The sequence below is a fragment of the Pundamilia nyererei genome, unplaced genomic scaffold, assembly GCF_000239375.1.
Source record: "Pundamilia nyererei isolate P.nyererei 1_Seehausen unplaced genomic scaffold, PunNye1.0 scaffold00114, whole genome shotgun sequence".
Classification (NCBI taxonomy): domain Eukaryota; kingdom Metazoa; phylum Chordata; class Actinopteri; order Cichliformes; family Cichlidae; genus Pundamilia; species Pundamilia nyererei.
The window spans coordinates 192,962-217,642 of NW_005187515.1; the positions used below are offsets into that span (position 1 = coordinate 192,962).

At 40.5% G+C, this 24,681-nt stretch overlaps 2 protein-coding genes across 4 annotated transcripts; one reads left to right on the plus strand and one right to left on the minus strand.

The window, feature by feature from the left end:
- Nucleotides 1-12,150: 12,150 nt before the first annotated feature.
- Nucleotides 12,151-23,637, plus strand: tifa (TRAF interacting protein with forkhead associated domain). 3 transcript variants are annotated; one of them, XM_013913089.1, is made up of 3 exons: nucleotides 20,840-20,854; nucleotides 22,589-22,604; nucleotides 22,736-23,637. In XM_013913089.1, the coding sequence occupies exon 3, from the start codon at nucleotides 22,773-22,775 to the stop codon at nucleotides 23,403-23,405; it is 633 nt and encodes a 210-aa protein (XP_013768543.1). In that variant the 5' UTR covers nucleotides 20,840-20,854; nucleotides 22,589-22,604; nucleotides 22,736-22,772; the 3' UTR covers nucleotides 23,406-23,637. The 3 variants fall into 3 exon arrangements, with proteins under 3 accessions (XP_013768544.1, XP_013768543.1, XP_005741873.1); XM_013913090.1 differs by lacking the exons at nucleotides 20,840-20,854; nucleotides 22,589-22,604 and adding an exon at nucleotides 12,151-12,379; XM_005741816.2 differs by lacking the exon at nucleotides 20,840-20,854 and having other exon boundaries at nucleotides 22,429-22,604.
- Nucleotides 16,462-21,060, minus strand: LOC102200125 (RNA-binding protein 4B-like). Its single transcript, XM_005741815.2, has 4 exons — nucleotides 20,942-21,060; nucleotides 20,080-20,498; nucleotides 19,340-19,969; nucleotides 16,462-19,023 (listed from the first exon to the last, which is right to left on the minus strand). The coding sequence occupies exons 2-3, from the start codon at nucleotides 20,486-20,488 to the stop codon at nucleotides 19,362-19,364; spliced, it is 1,017 nt and encodes a 338-aa protein (XP_005741872.1). The 5' UTR covers nucleotides 20,489-20,498; nucleotides 20,942-21,060; the 3' UTR covers nucleotides 16,462-19,023; nucleotides 19,340-19,361.
- Nucleotides 23,638-24,681: the final 1,044 nt, after the last annotated feature.

Here is a 24,681-nt window from a genome sequence, read left to right on the forward strand (position 1 = left end):
GGTTTGAGAGTCTACATGCGAACAATCACAATCTTTGTCTCTTGGTTCACTGTTAGGGTTAAACTTTCTGGGGGGCGTGATTATTCTTTCACAGATGTATTGTACAGCACATACAGATACTAAAAACCACACCTCTTCAAACCACCCTATAAGAACTTGTAGAGCACCATTTAAGGGACATCGTGTGCACAATGAGGAACTTTGACTCTCTAACAGTTTTACTTGTCTGCAGCCTCAGTAAGTACAGCAACTCATTTACTCCACAGAACCAGCTGATTCTGTTGATTAAGATTCTGTTGCTTTAATGTTTGTGTTTGTTCATTTTCTTTTGTTTTTCAGGTTGGATCCCTGTATCACAACCTGTGGAGGTTCACTCTGGAAAAGAAGTCACGCTGCTGTGCTCCAACTTTTCCAGTTCTCCCACACAGATACTCTGGTTCAGAGTGACCAAGAGAGCCAAACTCACCTGTATCGCCTCCATGTTCGAACCTCATGAACCTGCTTCATTCTGCGATGGATTTCAAAATGGAAAATTTGAAATGAGCACTAATTTATCCACTGTGTTTCTCAAAATTAAACAAGTGGATTTACTGGACTCTGGACTTTATTTCTGTGGATTTAAAACACACAGCAATCCGGTTATTGTTGAAGCAACATATTTAGTGGTCCAAGGTAAGAATGACCTCTTCATTTGGTTTTATTGAATTTCATGAAAATAAGCGTCAAAGTTTAAGATGTTAGATTCTGAACCACACATTTAATAAACTGCAGCTGCTGTCATTTCATTTATTATAATCTGTCTTTGTCACAGACACTTTTATCGGATTACCAAATATGATGAGTGTGATCCTCGGTGTTCTGACTGTTTTCCTCATCACAGTCATCGTTTGTCTGGCTGTTAAAATCAAAAAGCTTCACAAAGGTATTTTCATTGTGATTTTTATTTATTTTTTCATGTCTGTTATTACCACGGGTTTTTGTTGTTGTTGTTGTTGTTGTTGTTGTTGTTGTTGTTGTTGTTTTAATCCTATAATGCAAATATTTTTAACATTATAATTCAAAAATAAATTTTCTGTTTTTTGCCGTAGCTCACACTGGAGAAGACAATCTGAAACAACAGGTGAAGTTTTTAGTTTTGTGTCTTTCACTATTTATCAGTTAATGGTTGTTTACTTTTCTACTCAGCTGTGAGACTGACAGTTCTCTTATCGACAGAGGCAGAGCTCAGGACTCCGGCACAATGGAGCTGTGACATTTTGGCCAGACACAGAAAGTCACCACAGGCCTGCATCAGTGGACACAAATGTTATTTATTCCTCTGCTCGATAGACTCAGAAAGTAACTGAGCTTTCTGGCTGGTGGCTGTTCTTCTTTATAGGTTTCTTCCTCCTCCTTTGGTATTAATAATTCTAGATGAATATCATGGCACAGAAAGATGGGACAGTGTTATGATACAGTGAGCATTTGTACAGTTATTTTGGTCTTGTTCTAGAATTCTTTTATCTGTAATCAATCTTAAATATCAGTACAAATATAAAGGCCTTTCATCTTAAATCTTAAATCTTCTCGTGTTTCATATAGCTTCACTGCATTTTGCTATGTTAGTAAAGGCAGAGGAACTCATGTACCTGTTTCCTAATAAATAATAGGGGGTTGTGAGAATAAATAAAAAAATTAATGAAATCATATCGATACTGCATAGAAATATATTTGACATGCCTAGAAAAGGCCTCCACTAAATTCTAAAAGAGTAATAAGTTGATAACAACAAGTTCACAACTTGTTTTTTATGCCCATCTTCTCAAAGCTGTGCAACTGCTGACCGTTAACCACAACAGAGTCAGTGGTTGCCTGACATACATAGTCATGACAAATATGAGCGCCTTTAAAACTTGTGAAAACACTCTGCAGCGGGTTAACAGGAAGTATTCACTACTTGATACAGACTGAACAGATCAGGTACATTAGCGTTATGATGGTTCCCATTAACAGTAAGAGTTCAAATGTATAGCCTAGTTTTGTTTTTCCTTTAGATTTGCAAGGCTTGCAATATGTATCATTTTAAAAAATCTGAAGCTTTTGTGCAGTGATTTAACATGCACTTTTAGACCTCAGGGATATCATTCTGTCGATATAGGAAGCATAAATAATTGTGCAAAAAACCTAGTATAACACAATATGGTGTGCAGGAAATTGGAGAAGTGAAAGGCAAAAGAAAACATGCCAAGTCTAAAACGCTGTTTAAAGCAGCAGAATGCTGTCTGAAAGACATGTACTTAAGAAAAAGTAAAAATCCAGCAAAGACATGACACATGAGATACGCATCTGACGCTTCAGCTGAGTCAGCTATTGTTCACCTGAGGAGTCTTGGGAAATTATCTCAAAAGAGCAACTGTCCAAAAGCTATTCATAAGGAAGAAGGTACTGCAAATGGACTGGCACTCAAAGCACTTTTCTACATAACTAAGCACTCAAATTACTTTCCACTACAAGCTTCGTTTACCCAATCATACACACATGCAGATTTTGATGATGAGATAGCCTTTATTAGTCCCAGAGATGGGAAATTCACATTGTTGCAGCAACAAAGTAATGCAGGAATAAATATATATAAGCAGTATACTTAAGAACTCTTGAGCCACGGGGCAATCGTGGCTCAAGAGTTGGGAGTTCGCCTTGTAATCGGAAGGTTGCCGGTTCGAGCCCCGGCTTGGACAGTCTCGGTCGTTGTGTCCTTGAGCAAGACACTTCACCCGTTGCCTACTGGTGGTGGTCAGAGGGCCCGGTGGCGCCAGTGTCCGGCAGCCTCGCCTCTGTCAGTGCGCCCCAGGGTGGTTGTGGCTACAATGTAGCTGCCATCACGTGTGTGTGAATGGGTGGATGACTGGATATGTAAAGCGCTTTGGGGTCCTTAGGGACTAATGAAGCGCTATATAAATACAGGCCATTTACCATTTAAGAACCATACTATAAAAGGATGGATACACTATACAAGGTAGAAGAAATGTAAGGATAAATATAATTTAGATAAATGTACAATATAGATATAAATATAAGTCAGTATACTTGTAACATTAGAACAGAATCTTTCATAGTGCAGCAGTTGGATGTTAATAGCATATTGAATATTGCAAAAATATGTACGGACCTTAGTGTCTGCACATGTGTTTCGACATGTGTGCATTCACTGCTGTTGTACATTTTAGAGAAGCTGTAAGGAAAGACCTCCGAAATCTCTCACCCGCATTCTGTGGGTGCAGCAATGTGTTACTGAAGGAGCTGCCCAGCGCTGTCTGTGTGTGTCTGCACGTGTGGTCGTCTGCAAGGTCTTTGTTGTAGAGTCTGCCAGCAGATGGAAAGAAAGACCTGCGGAATCGCTCCGTCCCACATCGTGGGTGCCGCAGCCTGCCACTGAAAGAGCTGCTCTTTAAAAAACAAACAAACACATAAACTGCAACCCTACCTATCATCATTTGGCCTCCCCAAAGTTTAACATTGTTGAAGAAGTGTGGGTACAAAAGATGGTAAACATCCAAAGAAGAGTTCTGAATATCGTTCAGGAAGGCTGGAAAAGTATTCCTCATGACTACAAGAAAGCTGCCCAACAGATTGCAGGCTGTGTTGAAGAATAGAAGTAATCATACCAAATATTGGCTTTCAAGCTTGTTAAAACTGGACAAACTCTTCTCGAGTATCTCTTGTGTTTGCCTTATATACACATTTCCCCCCCACTTTATGTTTCCATTTGTTTCATTAAGACAAATGTGAACAAGACTTTCACACAGTATTGTAAAGGAAATCGTTTGTAAGCTGAGCAGGTCACTAATGGCATACAGAAGATATTCAGCTTACTCACAGTATGCTGTATTCTAAACAGGAAAGAGTATTCAGCCACATTTCCTGTGTCTAACTTTCATAATTTACTCTGCAGCAGCTACATCATCAGATAAAGCTGTAACCAGTTTTACATGTGTTTCTTTCTCAGTCATAGTCATCGGTTTGTCCTGCAGAATGCGTACAGACTTGAGTAAGGCATGCATCTGTTAAGCTATCCAACAGCATACAAAAAGAAAATGTTTAATGTCATTTGATGCTAAAGTCAGCATCTTTGGCCCTCTAGTTTATACCTCAATCTGTAGGTTTCCTTTAACCTGGCTGCATAAGAGAACCTCTTTCCTGTTGAGCAGCTAAGGGTCAAGAAAAGCTCACAATAATCATTTATGTCCATCTGATAAATAAACATTTCTAACTAAATGAGACCCAAATTAACAAAAATATGTTTCATCACAGCGCTTTGGTGACATTTTGTGGAGGTAATGCTAAAATATCTATGTAGGAAAATTAACTTTCACCTTTAAATTACATGCTGTAAAATCTAAGTTACACTGTTCTCAGACGCTACTCGTTGCTTATTTTTGGTTCATTAGACAAACTAGTGCTTTCACTTAACTTCTGTGAGGCCCAGCTTCTCCATTAGGCAGGCTGAGTTATTAGGTCAGTTCCTTAATCTTAATTATGCAAATTCTCATGACCATGAGTGACGAAACGTTTCTCCCACAAAACGCTACGTCCAGATGAACAGAATCAACTTTTGGAGATTTACTTTCCTGGATGATTGAGAATGCATCAAGACGCTTCTGCTCAAACATTTATGTACCCGGTTTGAATGAAGAAATAAACATGTACAGTACTCCACCTCTTTAAAGCAAAAGATCTCAGAGATAAAGTGTCATAGCAGTGAGGCAACGCACACAATGAGGAGCTTCATCTGGATACCAGCTTTATTTCCCTGCAGCCAGAGTAAGTACTGAATTAGGAATTGTTTAATATTAGCTGTCCCCTTCTCAGCTAAAAATAAATCAAATCTGAACCGTTTCTTTTAGACTGGATTTCTGTTTCAACCTCTGAGTCTGAGACTGGAGGAGCCTTGTCATGCCACTGATATTTAAGGGCTCTTAAATGTGTTTGCCTTGAGGAGAATTTGTGTAAAATGTAAACATTTTAAATTCATAAAGTTTTGTCTCCTTTATTGATCATGTAGAGCAGTGTTCCAGTTTATTAACTAAGATGGCATGTTTGATGATGGCTACTTTGGCTGCTGTATTTCTAGTGATCACCATCGGTAGGTAGTAAACGAATCGCTGCACTGATCCTACTTTTGTCTCTACATGATGTTACGTAGTTCATGAACAACAACACATTCACCAAGAGCAGAATCCTTGCATTTTTTGAGGATCTTGTGTTCAGTAGGAGTATCTGAGATGTGTTTTCTTGAAACACTGTTTCTGTGGCTTTCAAACCATAAAACACACTACTCCAAAACTTGGTCCACTCCAAAGACCAGTCTAAGGAACTTGGAAAGAAAAGTGTCTGGACATCTTTAGGTTTCTTGAAGATGTCACCTCTCATCTGAGAAACTTTTCAGTTCTAAGAGCAATTGGTGGAGAGTGCAGAACCTTCACAGACATATTGCCTTCCAAGGACCAGGTTCCCCAGTACAAACAGTAGTACAGTACACAAGGTGCAAGGACCATTGCCATAAACGTGTAGATTGGGGAAACCAAACAACCCCTGGCTAAGCAGATGACACGACAAATAAGAGCTGCCTCCTCAGGCCAGGACTCTGCAGTCTATTTACACCAACAGAGGACTAGCCACTATTTCAGTGATCAGGTTGTGCACTGCATTGATAGGGAGGGACGGTCCATCCTGTGAGCATTGCAGAGGAACATTAAGTACTCAGTGATGGACAGGAAGGTGTTGCATTCACCAGGATCAGTTAGACAACAAGACTTGGGGAGGAAAAAAAAAAAGACCAAATGACAGAAATCAGTGAGCTACAACTCTTAATACACAGCACATTGTTGCGTTTCTGAAAAGTGTTTCAAGTTCTGCATGTTGGGACCCATTCTTCAGACAGACAGAGATCCCGTAACAAGCAATTCATCATTTGCTGAAAGTCTACAAGGAAGTTTGCCGCTTAAATTATGTTTATCTGTCTCTCTAACCAAGTCTAACTTACCCTTAAATTAAGATTTCCCAATTAAGGTGAATAATAATGGACTTGATCTTTCACCTCACGTATTTGTTTAGTGATTTTTTTCCTCACTACACTGATCAAATGCTTTTCTACATTGTTGTGATTTGGCTCTATATAAATAATACTGAATCGAATCGTCCCTCCACTGGGCTCGTCACATCCCAGCCCAGCTCACACTCTGCACTAGAGTCTGTCGCTCTATGCCACTGCGGCTCCCCTCGTGGCATCACCCTGCAAGTAAAGAAATATTGGCCAGAACCATCGTCCCGAAAGCTGGCATGGCTAATAGCCGTGGCGACCCTCTCCCAGCACAGCTGCACCTGGTGAACAACAGTGGAGACACTACTCACAGATGTACTTCTGCCGTGCTGTCAATCACACGCATTGTCTCCTACTGTCGGGACTGGGTTGCCACGTTACACTGACTGGTCAGTCTCCAAATGAGCCGCCACACTTCACAATCAGGCAGGAGGCCTCTTTCTTTCTTTCTTTCTTTCTTTCTTTCTTTCAGTTATATTGGCGGTTGGCAAAGCAGGAGGCCCCTGTTTTTCACACTGGCATTAGTACTCAGCCAGCTCCCTTTTAATAGGTCCATTAACAGCTGATAGGTCACCTCAGGACACATGGCCTCAGCAGGCGATCGCTATCAGCCAATTTGTCCCAGTGCGCATTGTCAGGACCAGAGGAGTTTCCCGCCCTCAGGGTCGCACACCTGGTGGCAATAACACACTTGCTCTGATGATTTCATTTGGGCAGCTTAATAAGGAAGCAGCGGTGGATCAGGCTTTGTTCGACTGTAGCCCTGAAAGCAGTTCAATAAGAACAGATCATTAGAATGAAAGCAACATGATTTATTGATGTACAGAATTTTGAATTTTGGCAGTTAGAGTCCAACAGCCCGTCTCGACACAACAGAACCCCAGCGGTGATAAGCATTAGAGTCGGACCTCTCAGAGTCTAGACGCTGGTGGTGGTAGAGATGAAGATGGAGGCTGAGCGATGTAAAGACTTCAAACAACAGTACAGATAACAAAGGAGAGTGACAGATAGACAAAGACTGGCTTGACAGTCTATTCCTGTAATGCATTTTATAAAGTTAATTTTTGAGAACACAGCTTCACAGGTGTATGTTGAGCCAAACATGGTGAGCACATACATGGCCAACGTGTATCATACTCTTGGGGACAAGCCACCCAAACGGTGCTCAAGCTTTCAGATAGCCGATAGCCGATAGTGGAGTCCAGGTCTCTTGGTCATTCTGAACCAGAACATCTCTGGAGAGCAGCCTTCATGTCACTAGTGGCCTGGATGTCAATCAGTTCATATCAAACAGCTGCCTCGTCAAGGCCAGTATATGGCTTGTTGTGCTTGGAGAAAACCCAGGCAGCCTGCTGAGACGTGGTTATTTTCCCTCTCGTGTTCAGTTGAAGTTCAGTTAAGTTTCAAAGCATCATTTTTTTTTCTCTGATGGGTCTCTGACTGTTCAGGATATGACTCTTTGAGGTTTGAATACTTTGTGGTGTTGTGGTAGCTCAATTTATATTCTTCAGCGACAGTTTCACTGCAAATGAGGTTTACAGGTACAGCGTTTCTAAAGGTTGCCCTATGAATACATATCGGTTCAGTCTTCATTATAGCAGCGGTTTTCTGCATCAACTTTCCGCTTGAGGTTGTGTTGTTGAGGTAAAGGTTAAGAGGTTAAGGTTAAGTTTTCTTTGCAAACCATGACATTGCATGTGACAGTGATGGACAACATGAGGGCCTCACAAGTATGAAGCTTAACATATCACAGTCGCCCTCTTGTGGCTTGTTGCAGTACCGATAATGAGTCCATCAACACTGACCAGGTGAAGAAATAACATCAACTTGGGAGGAAAAATATAATGAAATAATCACATATTACCAATGATACTGTATTATTTTATTGTACAACAGCATCTGCCCCTCAATGTCTGCCAAGAAAAATTCAGGCCCTTGGACAAATGTGGTTGCCGACCCCTGCCATAAGCTCATTCAAAAGTCATTAAGCTGTTTTCCTGTAGACTTCTACAGGACCAAAGTCTTTCTTTGCAACAGCATCTATTGCCATCTGGTGGCTTTCTGAGAGAATACAGGCAATGGACTTACACATTGCCTTCCTTTCCCTAACCCAGACGCTGACATCCATATTTTATACTGTCTCTGGCCCAAACCGATTCAGTTGGCACTCACAATTTAAGTCAAAATTAAGTGCAATTAACTGTTTTTTGCTTTTAATGGAAAGCTTGATGAATTATTAAACATGGTGTGTACAACATACTTTCAAGGTTGAAGATTTATTTTTAATTTGGTTAATTTGTTTATATGTGGACAATCATGTAATTCATCTAATTTTCTCAAAGCAAACGGTAACATTTATACAAACAACTTGAAGAAAGCAGCACTGGAGACTAATTAGCAAATCATCAGTGTTAAACTGTGTGTAGGCGTGTTCATATGTGTGTGCTTATAGTAGAAACCACACCTTTTCAGACCTTTGTGTAGAGCTCCATTTCAGGGGCATCGTATGCACAATGTGGAGCTGTCCCTCTCTCACAGTTTTATTTCTCCTCAGCCTCAGTGAGTGGAATTCATTTACACAGAATTGATTGTATTTTCTATACGATTCAGTTAATTCATTTGCCAAAACATTATCTTGCATGTCCAGTTTTTTGGAGTTTTTTTTATTTATTTCTGTTTTGTTATTTTCAGGTTGGATCTCCGTCTCTGTTTCTGATTCTCAGACTTTGGAGGTTCAGTCTGGAGAAGAAGTCACGCTGCTGTGCTCCAACTATTCCAGTTCTCCCACACAGATATTCTGGTTCAGAGTGACCAAGAGATCTGAACTCCACTGTATCTGCTCTATGTCCCAGCCTCATGAACCTGCTTCATTCTGCACAGGAATTCAAAGTGGAAAATTTGAAATGAGCACCAACATATCCACGGTGTTTCTTAAAATCAAACAAGTGGATTTATTGGACTCGGGGCTGTATTTCTGTGGAACATACTTAAGCAATTATGCAGTTATTGTTCATGCAACAAATGTAGAGGTCCAAGGTAGGAATTTTATATTGATTTCATTTTGATGAATGCATGAAAACATGGATCTAAGTTTTAGATTCGGAATGTTGAAGTTGGAAAATCTTCCTAGCATTAAAACTTAACAACACTAAACTTAGCATTTATTTTATAACTGTAGCACACTGTGTCACTGTTATTTAATTCAGTTATGTTTCTCATAGACGTGTTTGATAGATTACCAAAGATGATGAGTGTGGTCCTGGGTGCTCTGACAGTTTTTCTCATTATGGCCGTCATCTATCTGGCTGCTAAAATCAAACATCTCCAGAAAGGTATTTTTGTTTCCACAGACTTTCACATATACTGTTGCTATATAAGAGAAACATTTTTCTTCTTGTTTAAAAAAAATCCTTCAATAGCATTAGTTAGAAACATTGCAACTAAAATGACTATACAATTTATTTCTGTGCTTTGCAGTACCTCACACTGGAGAACAGAATCTACAGGAAGAGGTGATGCGTTTCATTTTGTGTCCTTCCTAGATTACGATGTTTCTTTTTCTTACTATGTGCTATTATTTTAATTGCATGTTTTTTCTTTATAATTCTAGTAATGGCATCTCACTGGCAGAACATGTCTTTGTTTCATATAGTCCCGTAAACTTGATTGATTGCTTTTTGCCACTGTTGGTCACTGCCGTTAGCATGAGACAAGGCCTGGGTATTCTCCTGATAAGATAACACACGATGTCACAGGAGATCTCCTCCCAGATTCAGATAGAGGTGATGAGTGATCTCCTGAACAGTGTGTGTATTGGCAGCATTGGATATGTGATATGTAACATCCCAGATTCTTTCAATTTTAGGTCTAAAGAAATTAAGACCCAGTTAATGTCTCTGAACTGCCCACCCAGCTGGTCACATATGACCAGGCACTGTCCTCGGTCAAAAGGAATTCAGAGTCAGCTGCCCCACATGAGGTCTGAAAAAAGCTCTACGGCCTGAGGAACCACTCAGTACCACCCAGTCAGGGTACCAGTGGGTAGCAGGTCGGGGTCTGTATGTCCCTTCATGGATGTGTCTCCCCAAATCATCACCGCCCCACTGCCAAACTGGTGCAGGTGACATTTACTACAATTCTGTAACGGAAACTCTTTTTAAACTGCACAAATTACTGAGAGCCAAATATTCAGGCACACATACACAATTTGCAGTAGTTTACCCACAGTGTGTGGTTTGGTCTATGCTGTATTCTAAACAACAGGAAGAAGAGCGTTCACCAGCATGCTAGCATTTCCTGCATCTTTCACAATTTAGCCACAAAGGACAGTAGATAAAGTAATAACTGACTGTGCTCATGCTGTTTTCTCAAGCATGGTGGTCCATTAGTTCTGGAGAATGTGTTAAAGATCAGACATGCAACACTTTCATGTCCTGCAGGTTTTTAATATTGTTTACTGAATGGATTTTACTCCAATATAACCAACAGTACACAAAAAGAAAAGGTTCTAAAGTCACAGTCATCTTCCTTACTGTTCTGTGCCCATGGCAGATAACTTGTCTCTACAGATATTCTAGACTTACAACCCCTCTTTGTCATAAAGCATGCAGACTGCAGTCATTTTATCTGTACTGTTGTTTGAAGCCTTTACAGAATTAAATAACACTCACAAAGTGTGTGTGACTCAATTTATTTCAAATTTCAGCGAATGGCTGCATGACATTGTCTCCATATAGGAAAATAGACCTTACCCTATAAAATACATTCAGAAATCAAGTTGCATTACAATTAAACACTGTTACCTTTTTGCATTCTTTTTTAAACCAGTGTTATCAGTTGACTTAATCATTGTACTGTGGTGACCAGGTTCTATGTCCACCTAGAACACCAGGGTAGGTAAAGCTTGTTAATTCACTGGTTAAGACTGAACTGAAGTGTCCAGTTTGAGTAAACAAATTAACATGTGCAGCACTCTGCTTCATTCTAATCACAGCCCATGTACAGGATCTCAAAGATAGTCCCAGACTTACTTCTCAGTAAGTACTGAAACTGAATTACTGTACTGCAACTGTTGGATTATTTACCGGAATGATAACTGCTCTTTTTCCCAGCTAAAATAATAAAAATAGTAATTAAACTGTTTGTTTCAGACTGTTTTGACCTCTCAGTCTCAGACTGTGGAGGTCCAGCCTGATGAAGAGGTCACCCTGAGGTGCTCCAACATCTCCAGAGTTATAACTTACACATTGTGGTCCAGAATAGATGTTAACAGAAACAAGATCAGAGCACCACCTCTATGCACTGGTCTAGTGGTGATGGATTTCAAAACGGAAAATTTGACATGAGCGCCAACATCTCCTTTCTTAAGAGCTTTCTTAAGTTTTGTCCACTTTATTGATCGAGCAGAGCAATGTTCTAGTTTAATAATTGAGCTGGCATGTTTAATAATAACTGCTTTGACTGCTGTTCTTGTAGTGATGATCGTGGATCTCCTGGTGAAAATCTTCATCCTTCAAACAGATCAGGTCAACCAGACGAGTGACCGAACAATTGCAAATGTCTTTTTTCGCCAGAAAGTAAATGAACCACTGCCCTGACCCTACTGTGTTTTACTTGTCATCAAACAGCTCGTCATCGGATCCCTTCTCTGCATTCGTGACACTCAGTTTCACCAAGCCTCGGTTTTTCCCATGACTGAGTTTTGACGGCTTTGTTTGGCAGACTTACAGAGGGCAAAGTTTTGGATGATGGTGCATTCTGTGATTGTGCCATACTCGCTAAAGAGTGTCCTGAATTCTTCCTCATCTGCCTTTTGGGGCACATTTCCCACAAAAATATCTTCACCATTGTTAAATATCTGAATAAAAAACGTTTATAGACAAAAAGGAGAGAAAAAATATGACACTTGGAAACAGGATTAACTTAAGTATTGATGAAAATAAATGAAAGCAACAGTCGTCCTGATGTCTTAGAACAGCAGCAGGATCGCATATTACTTTTTTATATTTGTCTTGTAAATTACTGCACTCTTGTGGCCACAAGCAGGTACTGCATCTGAAAGCTTTTTTGGGGGAGGTAGTTGTGATCAGATGACAAAGATGGAGCTTGTGAAACAGAGGGGAGAGCAGCATTTTTGGACAGCTCTGGCTTTGATGGGTGACTAGTTATAGCTGTGAACCCAAATCTACAGCGTGGTAAATAGACTTTGAAAGCGTACAAGCTTCTAACAACAGTCTGCTAGCAAGCAAAGCTAACACTCAACAGCGCTGCAGAGGTGAAAAGCGGCGGAAAAACACTGAGGTTAGGAACTATCCCGCCTTTAAAATGCGACCAATTGTAAATATCGTGAGAAGACGATACATGCTTTGTTACTTTTAGCCGCCACAGCGATTTAAAACCCGTGGAGACGTTTCCTTTTACCGACTTCCGGTGCTTTTTTTGCCTGCCTGCCACGATACAAGCTAGATTCTATGACAAACACAGCGCCACCCTGTGTATAGGAGGGCGCATTGATCTACTGAAGGACTGGTTAATTTAAAGAAAAGTAAACCAGTACTTTAGACCTTTCAAGCCAATGATAACTAATAACTCTATGGTACATATAATCTACTTTCTATTCAATATGCCCAGTACAGTTAAAAATTATAATACTGCACTATTTTCTGTCTGAACAGCCTTAAACAAACTTCCTGTATCATACCGTGGCCCTTAAGTAAGTGACTTCATAAGCTGTGGTATGAAATGGTTTGTACATGTTTGGTCATATCCACCTCTCCGACATTTATTAACATTAGCTTTTCTCTGCTTGACTCATATCGTGGCAGAGGATTAGTTAATGTGTAACAGTTGAATATTGCAGAGTTCCTTCTTCCCGCTCTAGTTTTAGATACTGTGAAACAGATGCTGTGCCTTCATGTCAACTTTAAGGTTCATCCATGGACTCCAGGTGGAGATTTCACCAGTGTAGTGTGACATTCATACGCTCATCCACAGAGTGTGTGTTAGACTACTCACCAAGCTATGAGAATATACAGGGAGTGCAGAATTATTAGGCAAGTTGTATTTTTGAGGAATAATTTTATTATTGAACAACAATCATGTTCTCAATGAACCCAAAAAACTCATTAATATCAAAGCTGAATGTTTTTGGAAGTAGTTTTTAGTTTTAGCTATTTTAGGGGGATATCTGTGTGTGCAGGTGACTATTACTGTGCATAATTATTAGGCAACTTAACAAAAAACAAATATATACCCATTTCAATTATTTATTTTTACCAGTGACACCAATATAACATCGCCACATTCACAAATATACATTTCTGACATTCAAAAACAAAACAAAAACAAATCAGCGACCAATAGAGCCACCTTTCTTTGCAAGGACACTCAAAAGCCTGCCATCCATGGATTCTGTCAGTGTTTTGATCTGTTCACTATCAACATTGCGTGCAGCAGCAACCACAGCCTCCGAGACACTGTTCAGAGAGGTGTACTGTTTTCCCTCCTTGTAAATCTCACATTTGATGATGGACCACAGGTTCTCAATGGGGTTCAGATCAGGTGAACAAGGAGGCCATGTCATTAGTTTTTCTTCTTTTATACCCTTTCTTGCCAGCAACGCTGTGGAGTACTTGGACGCGTGTGATGGAGCATTGTCCTGCATGAAAATCATGTTTTTCTTGAAGGATGCAGACTTCTTCCTGTACCACTGCTTGAAGAAGGTGTCTTCCAGAAACTGGCAGTAGGACTGGGAGTTGAGCTGGACTCCATCCTCAACCCGAAAAGGCCCCACAAGCTCATCTTTGATGATACCAGCCCAAACCAGTACTCCACCTCCACCTTGCTGGCGTCTGAGTCGAACTGGAGCTCTCTGCCCTTTACCAATCCAGCCACGGGCCCATCCATCTGGCCCATCAAGACTCACTCTCATTTCATCAGTCCATAAAACCTTAGAAAAACCAGTCTTGAGATATTTCTTGGCCCAGCCTTGACGTTTCAGCTTGTGTGTCTTGTTCAGTGGTGGTCGTCTTTCAGCCTTTCTTACCTTGGCCATGTCTCTGAGTATTGCACACCTTGTGCTTTTGGGCACTCCAGTGATGTTGCAGCTCTGAAATATGGCCAAACTGGTGGCAAGTGGCATCTTGGCAGCTGCACGCTTGACTTTTCTCAGTTCATGGGCAGTTATTTTGCGCCTTGGTTTTTCCACACGCTTCTTGCGACCCTGTTGACTATTTTGAATGAAACGTTTGATTGTTCGATGATCACGCTTCAGAAGCTTTGCAATTTTGAGACTGCTGCATCCCTCTGCAAGACATCTCACTATTTTTGACTTTTCTGAGCCTGTCAAGTCCTTCTTTTGACCCATTTTGCCAAAGGAAAGGACGTTGCCTAATAATTATGCACACCTGATATAGGGTGTTGATGTCATTAGACCACACCCCTTCTCATTACAGAGATGCACATCACCTAATATGCTTAATTGGTAGTAGGCTTTCAAGCCTATACAGCTTGGAGTAAGACAACATGCATGAAGAGGATGATGTGGACAAAATACTCATTTGCCTAATAATTCTGTATTACTCCCTGTATATGGCTTGAAATGAAGCAAAATGCATCCTAATGTTACTGGAGAACAGTTCACTTCACCTTTCATTTTGCTCTTGCACATATTTCTGTAAGCTTCACAAAGCCTGTTTCAGCTTCAACTTGGCTAAAATGCTCTCTTTAGACCGTCTGCCTTCAGCATCAACTTTGTGTGTCAGCTGGCTAGTTTCCAGTTTCAGTGTGTGTGTGCCGGTATGCTTGGTGTTTGGTGAAACATATCAAGGAAGGTCAAAACAGAAAAAATACTTTGGGGAATGTAGGCTACTGTTGTTGCATCATTACTAGCCAGTATGGCAGGTTCAGACAAAAACAACATTTTTGTTGCCATAGTGAGAAAATATAATTTGAATTAGGTAAGCCAGCCATAGAGACACATGGGTCATCTGTTACCTCTGGGTCAGGTCCATTGTCGTAGAGCGAAGTCTAAAGGTTCATGTTCCTACATTACTGAATTTACAAAGGGGGAACTCCGCTGAAGCTGTATCAGATTGTTATCTTATCTCGTGCTACATGAGATGAGCTGGAGATGCTCCAGCACGCCTATGACTAAATGACATTTCCCAGAAAAAGCAGATAAAATTATGTTTCTCATTCTTTGGCTAAACTTGATATTTTACTTTCAGTTTTACTATGAATGATTCTCCTTTGGGTTCTGCTGGGAAAATCAGTGTTACACACACACACACACACTATATACATATATAGAAACTAAAAGTTAAAGTCACTTTTAAAGATATATATGTACTATGCTGCTCTATACAGCATTATCTGTTTTTAAAAATACCTTAACTTCATTAAGATGAGGAGTTAAATTAATAAGAATCAAACCTAAATACACAATATGATTAAGACCAAGTTGGAGGGCTCTTTCTCCCCATCACTGCGTTTACAACAGGGAAACATCCTCTGATGAGTTTGAAGTTTCTGGTTACTCAGTCACTATTGAATGCAGCTTCCACACTCTGGTGATAGAAGAGTATTTATTGTATCATTGCAACTTTCTGCAGATATTGTTTTACCGCTGTTTGGAATTTATTAGTCAAGATGGGGAAGTATCAGGACGCTGTTACTGCTCTGAACACTTACTATACATAACATCACACAACATAAGTTTGCCTTCAGGAACTTTGCCAGAAATGCTCACTAAAATATTAACATTGTTGCTGAAAGGGTTAATGGTAACCTAAAGCCTTGTCCTGACAGCAAACATCACCCACTAAGGTTTGCTGGCATAGTGAAACAACTTTTTAAACGGATCAATTTACACCCAATCCTGCCACATGAAGTTAGTTGTGCACTTATGTATTTATATCAAAAGTAGGAATTAATGTACACAAACTGTCCTAAAGTGTAATTTTTTTATAACAAAATTGAAATCCTTATTTTTAACTGATTTTGGTTATGGGACAGGAAAAAAAAGTGTTTCCCCATTCCATGGCAATAAGCCTGAATTTAGTTTTGTAGTATAAAATCTATGTTAGATTTACTTCCCCGTATAAAATTGAGCAAAGAGCTCTTCCCATGAGGTATCATAGCTCTGCTACTGTCCAGTTAAAAACCAGGATGTTAAGAAATTGCTTCTTGTGCACGTGTTTGAAGACAAATTTGTACAGGGCCAATGTGCAGTAGAAAACAGAACTAAAACAATGCAGTGAAAACAGTGACTCAAATGGCAACCAGCCAAGTAACTAGACACACAGCATGTAAGTTAACAGAGTCCATGTTGTTGTTTTTAAATATTTTATTGATATTTGCAAAAATCCAAAAACTAACAATACATTAAAGAAATTATTACTGTGAAATTCCCACACACTTAACCAACTTCATGTTTACAAGGGTTTAAAATCTATATTTATCATATATAGAAATATCACATCTTCAAGTCCAAATGTAGTGTTCTGTGGTAAATCCTTCACGTTCATTCAATCAAAAAGAAAAAACTGTAAAAATAAATTATTCAAATTTCCAATTTTAAAAAGACCTCGACTTTCCCTAAAAGCTGCCATCATTTTTTTAAAACTCAGATGCATTTGAAACCCTACAGCTGGCATCCAATCTGTCAGCAGCAAAGCGTACCGCTCACAGTCTGTACAGTGTACATAAAGAACAGCCGGACAGTTTTGCTAACACCTCTGAACCTCAGATTTCCCTAAAATAGATGGAGAGAACCCAAATAAATAAGTGATCCAGTATTAGCCATCTATGAGCGATGGAATGACACAAACCAAAGCACCACTGTTCTTATTTAACCCCACTATCCCCTGCCCCAGCTGCCCTCTCACTTGTCCCTATCATCATTAGCAAACTGCAGACAGGCAGACGACAGTCGAGTTCTTCTCCATGCTGTGATTCAACATTAGAGAATGTGACAGATGTCTGATTACTTAAAAATGACCCGTTCTTTCAACTGCCGGCCCATGGCCCAAATCCACACTAGCACTGTTTACTCATTGGAGTGGAGGGTGAGATATACTGAGTGCTGATCCATACTACCTAAGTGGAAGTGGGTTACGAATCCCTAAACCACAGGTGTCGAACTCCAGACCTCGAGGGCCACGATCCTGCTTCTTTTCAAACTAACCAGCCCTTGTAGCTTCGTATTGGCAAAGCACACCTGATCCAGGTAATCAACAGCAGGTAGTGCAGGGATATCTCACAAACAAGCAGGATACTGGCCCTCGAGGCCTGGAGTTTGAGACCCCTGCCCTAAACGGTCTACACCATGGGTGTCGAACTCCAGGCCTCGAGGACCAGTGTCCTGCAGATTTTAGATAACATCTTGGGTCAACATACCTGACATTTTGAAGAGGTAATTTAGCCATTTAAATCTGCCGCCCTCAAGGCCTGGAGTTCAACGCCTGTGGTCTACACTGAAGCAGGCGTACTAACCAACAATTACACTCACAAGCCATGTTTTCACAAAGTGGTGAAACTATTACACACACCGGATAGCTATAGAAACCACAGATGACAGTGGAAGTTCATTTAACCTTCAGAGAAGCACAAGGGCCTTAACAGACTCCACAAAACCAAACTGAGTTAACGTTTGTTCTCAACTTTCCTTCACCTGTTCAATCTAGCTTAAGACATTTGTGTAAGATTTTCCAGCATGATGATGTTTTTCCCCAAAAGATGCGTAAGAGTGGATCATTCCATCACTAAATAACTGACCACACCTGATGGTTTTCTCTTATTCATGTTCCCTGTATCTACCTTTGGTACTTTCAGGACTTTTTTTGGCATAAAGAGCCTAAAGAAATCCCCAACTTTTTTCTGGCTACTACAAAAAACTATTGAATGAAAGTAATAATTCACCTAAAAGAATCATACAAATGTGGAATGTGTTTCAGCACTACATCAGCATTCTTTCCAATCCAGTAACCTGTCACTTACCTTTTCACTGCGAAGGTGTCCAGAAGTTGTTGAGGTAATACCCCCCTCCCCCTCCCCAATATGACTCAAGGTAAACCAGTCACACCTATCAAAACCAGTGTGGGTTCAGTAGGTTTAGAGAGCGCTAGCTTTTCTTTACTTGCCTTCAACTTTGGCACTGAGGAAAGACGTCAGACGCCCTGCTGAGGAATAAAAGCTGCAGCATTTCAGACAAGACCAGTGAGGAAAGTTTGGGCGTGTTTTTTTAATCAGCGTGACGATTTTAACAAGCTTGTCTCACGGTATTTCATCGCTAACAAACGGATAACTTTTAAAATAATGATATTTCCGGTGACCCTACAACAATATTTGAATCAGGTTAATTAGAAGTGTTTGACAATGCACATATAAACGCTCTGAGGAGGCTTCCGATTGACATTTATTTTCTGTAAGTTAACAGTTACTTCCTGCATGCATCGAACTCCTACATTTGAGCAGTTTAAGTTTTTCACAGCGGTTTGTTGTGCGGTGTAAAAGTTTTACATGATGGAGTCAACGTGCAGATTAGATTTTATACCAAACAAAGTTAAGTTCAGTTAAATCTACAGTCACAAGTATCGCCTAGAAACTGTTGCTGAACTCATTCAGCTTCTCTAAGGTCACAAACAACATCAGTATTACTCAAACGAAAAAGTACAAAAAAAAATAAAATAAAAAATAAACACCTACTCCAGACGGCAAGCAGTAAAAGTACTACAGCACAATTACATATTAAAACAACCAGGAGGAAAAATACGAGTGTAAAAATTGCCTCAAAGTAATAAAAACAGAAAGAGACGTGGACGTCGGCTATTCGGTTCCTCCTGTCAGCATCGCAGGGGAACGTTACGCGCTCAGCCACTGACAGGGAGAGGATAGAGTCACGTGCATCAGGAGGCGCCGAGCGGCGACGCAGTCGGACGACAATCCTGAAAAAAAGAGCAAATGACAGAAATGAACGATCTGCAACTCTTGAATACAGGACGTTGTTCCAGGTTAATTTCTAATTCGACTTGTTTTTTCCCGAAATTCAGAGATTCCATCCTCTTTGTCGTATTATAACACACTTAGTACTATTTTATTATCTGAAAAGCCATGTTAAATGGATCGACGTGCATTACCAACGAATTTACTTGTGGAACAGCACCTTGTACGCATGCTTTTCAAATCCCCGGCTGCCTCTGCCGTTACAGGAACGCTGTTTTAGGAAAGAGCAACACCAGTCTACCTCAGACCTATCCTCACCTTCAAAATGCGCCGCCCTTGCTTAATAAGCGTAGCGTGCAGGCGGTGGCGGAGGCAGCCGATCTGCGTAGGGGTCCCTTGCACGTGGAACTCCGTATGCGGAGCGATCATAGGAGTAGCCGTTACTGGCAGGGGGCACTGGTGTGGTAGGCGGTCTCCTAAGCGGACTTCGATCTCGGGCGTAGTATGAGGACGGAGGAGGTGGAGGAAGGGGCCGACGCTCATATGGGTCGAGCGACGAGTTCGGAAGACGGTCTCGGACGACGGCTGACGGGGGAGGGGGAGGAGGAGGCACGCCGGGACGCTGGTCGTCGTAGGTGGCCATGCCATACGGACGGGCTCGATACTTCTCATAGTAATCTACCACGCCATATCTGTCCCTCTCAGCATCGTAAGGGCGATCTGGATAAACTGCTCGTCTAGGGGGAGGGGGAGGCAGAGGAGGGGCAGGGTAACCTGGGGGTATGTGGCTAAGACGACCCCTCATGTAGCCAGGTGGAGGAGGCTCGGGCCACTCTCCTGGATAGCGTGGGGGCCAATAGCCACCCCTGTCTGGGGGAGGAGGGGGGTAATCATCCCGTTCTTCATGTCTGGGACGACTCTTGGAAATCTGGACATGGATGCGTTTGCCTACATTAAAAAATAAAAAGTAAAAACACAGGTTATGTGGGCTGGTTTATAATAAGGCAACACTAAGGTTTCTTCTTGACCTCCTTATAAATGTTGATAATCTCTCTTACCTTGAAATTCTGTGTTGTCCAGTCCCTTGATGGCATCCATGGCCTCGTCAGAGTTGGACATGTGTACAAAAGCAAAATTCTTAACAACAGCACACTCCGTGACCGTGCCGTACTCCTCGAACAAAGCACGCAGCTCATCATCAGATCCTTTCTCTACATTTGCTACATGCAGTTTGACTGAGCCCTGGTTCTTTCCGTGACTGGCCTCCACGTTGATTGGCGTGCCGTGCAGCTTGTAGAGGTGCAGATTCTTGATGGCTTTGGTGGCAGCCTTGCGGTCGTCCATGTGGACGAAGGCAAAGTTTTTGATGATGGCACATTCTGTCACAGTGCCATACTCGGTAAAGAGTGCCTTGATCTCATCCTCGTTTGTCGCTCTGGGTAGATTTCCCACGAAAATCTTCACCATGATTACAAATCTGTTTCGAGGTAATGCAGAGTGTTAAGAGAGAAAAAAAAATTTTTTTAGTACATACTATTGAAGAGTACGTTTGACCCTTTCTCAGAGTCTATAAAAACAGCAGCGTTGTTAACAGGCCCGCGCATAGTAAAAACCTAGAAGTCGTTCACGGCGGCACAAGTACCAACAATTTAATCATTTAAAATCATTATTATCAATAAATCGTTTCTTTCATATCTGTATATGTCTACAAAAAGAACAAACGAGCAGCGTTTAAACGCCGCTCGTGTAGCCTGTTAGCCCCGGTTAGCCACGCTAACAGACAAAGCAGCGCAGTCGATATTCTCGCGCAACGAAGCTAGCGGGCGAACAAAGGTACCGAGGTTAACAGGGTACTCCACACATACCTATGCGCCACACAACTACATTTGTATAAAGACATACATTTTCTATTTTCATTACCTTTTAGTCGGCGCTCACAAAAAGGAATTGAAGTCCCCTTCGAGAGGTTTCCTTTTGCTAATTTCCGGTTGTGTCTTGCCTGTGGCATACAAAAAGCCAGCTGCACCGCCCCCTCCGCCCGGGCGTGCGCAGTAATCTAAAGTCTTCGGGTAAAACAACAATTTTACAACTTTACAACTTTTATCCGCATTAGATGTTACATATTATACACCCAGTAGTCTATAATATATATATTTTTCTACTTTACATGTCTAATAAAAATAATAACAATATAAAAAAAACTAGCTATAGCACCGTGCTTTGTTATAAAGACCCTACATTATCTTACGGTACACTTTTGTCCATGTTTTGTAAGTCACCCCGTTTCGTATTTATTAACCAGTAACATTTCACAACTACATTTATATGGTGAAGAAAAGAGAGTTAAGTACGTTTTAAACGTACTTGGTTAATGTGTAACGGTCTATTTTACGAGGTTGCTTCTTCCCGTTATAGTTGTAAATACCGCAGGGTGGGAAGCAGTGTCTTTAGTTGAGTCTGTTTACAGTAACTGGTTGTGACACTTCTGATGACATTATTATTATTTTTCACTAACCCCAGCCACCCCAGTAATGAAGAGCGACTTTTCATTCTGAAATAAGTAGCTAAATTTTGACATACATAAAATTACATTCCTTAACAGATTACCCTGTTATACTGCGTTTAAAGAAACACATCTCATTTTGTATTTTAAAACATTGTTGCTTCTGAAAAACCCCTATAAGTAATTTGTTAAGACTGCCGAGATATGCAAAACATAAAAATTATCACTAGTTAATCAATCCTCTTGTAAAAATTCTTTTTTTTTTTTTGGTTCATTTACTTTTTTTATTTTATTTTATTTTTACAAAACATCATTAATGTCCTCTGTTTCACATCTAATTGTTTCTTCTGTATGTTTGCATGTCTGTATTTTATTTCTCTGCTTTGTTTACATAAAAAGTATTGTAAATAATCATAATACACGGCTCCAAATGAAGTTTTAAAAGCGTTTCTGTCTACTCCGGGTTGCGTCATCATGGAATTTTCAGTGTTGTAATGCTACATTCAGGTGCTCGCGTTAAAAATCGCACAGTACAGCAAACCAGCGGAAAATAATTTAAATTGTAACAAAGACTCCGGTGAATTATGTTGAATTAGTATTTTTCTTATTAGCATTTTGTTTCATTTTCTTTAATTTCACTTGGCAAACTTTTTGCATTGACTTAGCAATACATAAATATTTCAGATCTGGGTAACACCATTACTGTCCAGTCTCCTGATTTAACAGTAGACATACTTTTACTTTAATAACTGCACTGTGTATTGTAGTGTCTAATTCTTGGATGCTATGTTTTTCAGCTTTTGAATGAAAATTTGTATTTTTTTTTATTTTTTATGTTGCATTCACAAAATTTAATTCAACCTGAGAGTGACATTTCCGGATTTGCACTTGAAAGCAACACTGTTGGACCAACAGGAAAACTTGCTGAATAAAAGGCAACAGCTCGCAAAGCGCAGCAATCAGTCTTCCTGTTTTCGCAGCAGTAGCACCGTTATTCTTCTAACTCAGTTTCTTTCTTTCTTTCTTTCTCGTGAATGGAATAAAAACCTCGTTCTTTAATTAAGAAAGTTTCACATTCAGGTAAGGCATCTAAAAAAACAATGTTTGTTGATGCAGTACGATTTAACCCTGCTTTACAAGATGGTCTATTTTCACTGTATGACTAATTTTGTTGTTTGGTTTTTATTTTTTGTCCTTTCTTTAACTACCAGCTGTCTTCTTTTTTTCATCTGGAGTTATTCTTTCACAATGAATGTGTCTCTGACGATGGAGACGGAGGAGGACCTCCTGACTTGTCTCCAAATCAAGCTTTACCATCCTCAGCAAAGCTGTAAGGACTTTTATGATCGGCTTCCTCTGGGGACCAGAAGAAGACATACTGCCGATGACCCTCTCAGGCTGGGCCGTGACGACCAGGCTTGTGCCTACATCCTGGTTGATCCCCGGGTGTCTCGTAAGCAGCTGGCGCTCTACGCCTACCACATTCCCCAGAGCTCAGAGATGCTGTTTATCATCCAGAATCTGAGCCAGAGGGGGAAACTGTCAGTGAACACCTCAGCGCTGGGATACCTGGAGAGAATGGATCTGCCAGACAAAGCTCTGATCCGGTTCGGAGAGTATGAGATCCTGATCATCCGTGAGTCTGGTGAGGCCAAGGCCAACTTTGAGGTAGAGTTTGAGGTGCTGGCAGTACCTCCTTCCAGAGAGACATCCACGTCTCTCTGGAAGGAGCAGACATCCATGTCTCTCTGGAAGGAGGAGACATCCATGTCTCTTCCTCCAGTCATGGAGACATGTTCAGATAGTAGGATTAGTTTGTCACCCAAAGATAGCTCCTTTGGCCCCCAGGAGAGTGATGAGACTCTTCCTTGTTATTCATAACCAACCATTACTGCTTATTCACGTGTGACTTTTTTTGTTGTTATTTACTCGACTTAATGCTCAGTGCATTTATTACATTAGACAAGAAATCCCTCTTTGTATATGTGAAATCAATATTTTGCACCCTTTTCGTATCCTGTCTACATAAGCTGCATTGTTAATTTCGCAAATACTGTTAAAGTGCAAAGTTTTAAAGTTATGACTGAGAAATAAACAGTTTATCTGGAATACAGTTGTCTGCATGTTGTTGATTATTATTTTTGTTTTTGTTTTTTGGTGGAACCTTTTACTCTAAGGCAATCATTAATCAAAGAATGAAAAAAGTGTGGCTTTGCATTGAAGACAGAAACAGGTTTTTCTAGAAATCATTGAGATGAAGCGGTAACCTTTCAAGCCTGTAGAAATATGAGATCTCCACACAACCATGGCAGCTTAGGGGAAAACACAGCACTGTTCTAGAAACAACACACATTTATAGAGTTGAGAAAAGCCATTCCTAGTCTGGAATGTGGTCACTGTCGCTGCCATGCAGGCGGTAGTTGTATGAGTTTCACATACTCTAAATGATATCTAGCAATGTATTTTTGTGCTCTGTGGAGGACGTAATTGTGTGAGACCACTACTTAAAACATCATTTATGCAATCTATACGAGTCCTACTATACTGTCAGGAGAAATCAGTTGAGCAGAATGAATAGATTTCTTCTTCCCCCTGTTGATTTATTTAATTACTGTTCTAAAAGTACATTTAACTGTATCTCTCCTGTCTTTATCAAATCAGTTCAAATTATTCAGAATTCGGGTTGAAATGGTTTTTCACCATGAAACATGAAAACAGGAAAAAATCTGCCCAAAACTACCAAGACAGCTGGTCCTCTAATTACGTCAAACAGAAAAGATGCATCCAGGTTTCAGAGAAACGTAAAGGTCAGAACACACAAACCAGAGGGATGTCCTCAACTACGAACATAGCATTAGACATGAAAACATTGTACGTCTGATCTGTGTATGTTGATAACCTCAGATCTGAATTTACAGGTTTCTGGTTGTAGCTATGAGTCGAGGCAGATCCTTCAAGATTAGGCAGCCCATCAAAGTAACGATCTTGATATCTCTGAAAGAACGTCCTCTGGGAGGTGAGAACTCTCTCAAACAGTGCTGTCATGGAAAGACGATTCCCTTCATTGGCTGGTGTCCTGTATGGCAACTAAGAAACCAAATCCCACAACTTCAAAGCCTTAGCTTCCATAATGGACTTTGGGTGTTGTTATTCTGCC

What these genes read in the sequence shown, in the direction of transcription:
- LOC102200125 (XM_005741815.2), bottom strand. Translation starts at nt 20,488, where the DNA reads ATGGTGAAGATTTTCGTGGGAAATCTACCCAGAGCGACAAACGAGGAT. An exon ending in GGACAACACAGAATTTCAAG is followed by an intron (nt 19,970 to 20,079) that starts GTAAGAGAGATT and finishes TTTTTAATGTAG; the next exon opens with GCAAACGCATCCATGTCCAG.
- tifa (XM_013913090.1), top strand. Translation starts at nt 22,773, where the DNA reads ATGAATGTGTCTCTGACGATGGAGACGGAGGAGGACCTCCTGACTTGT.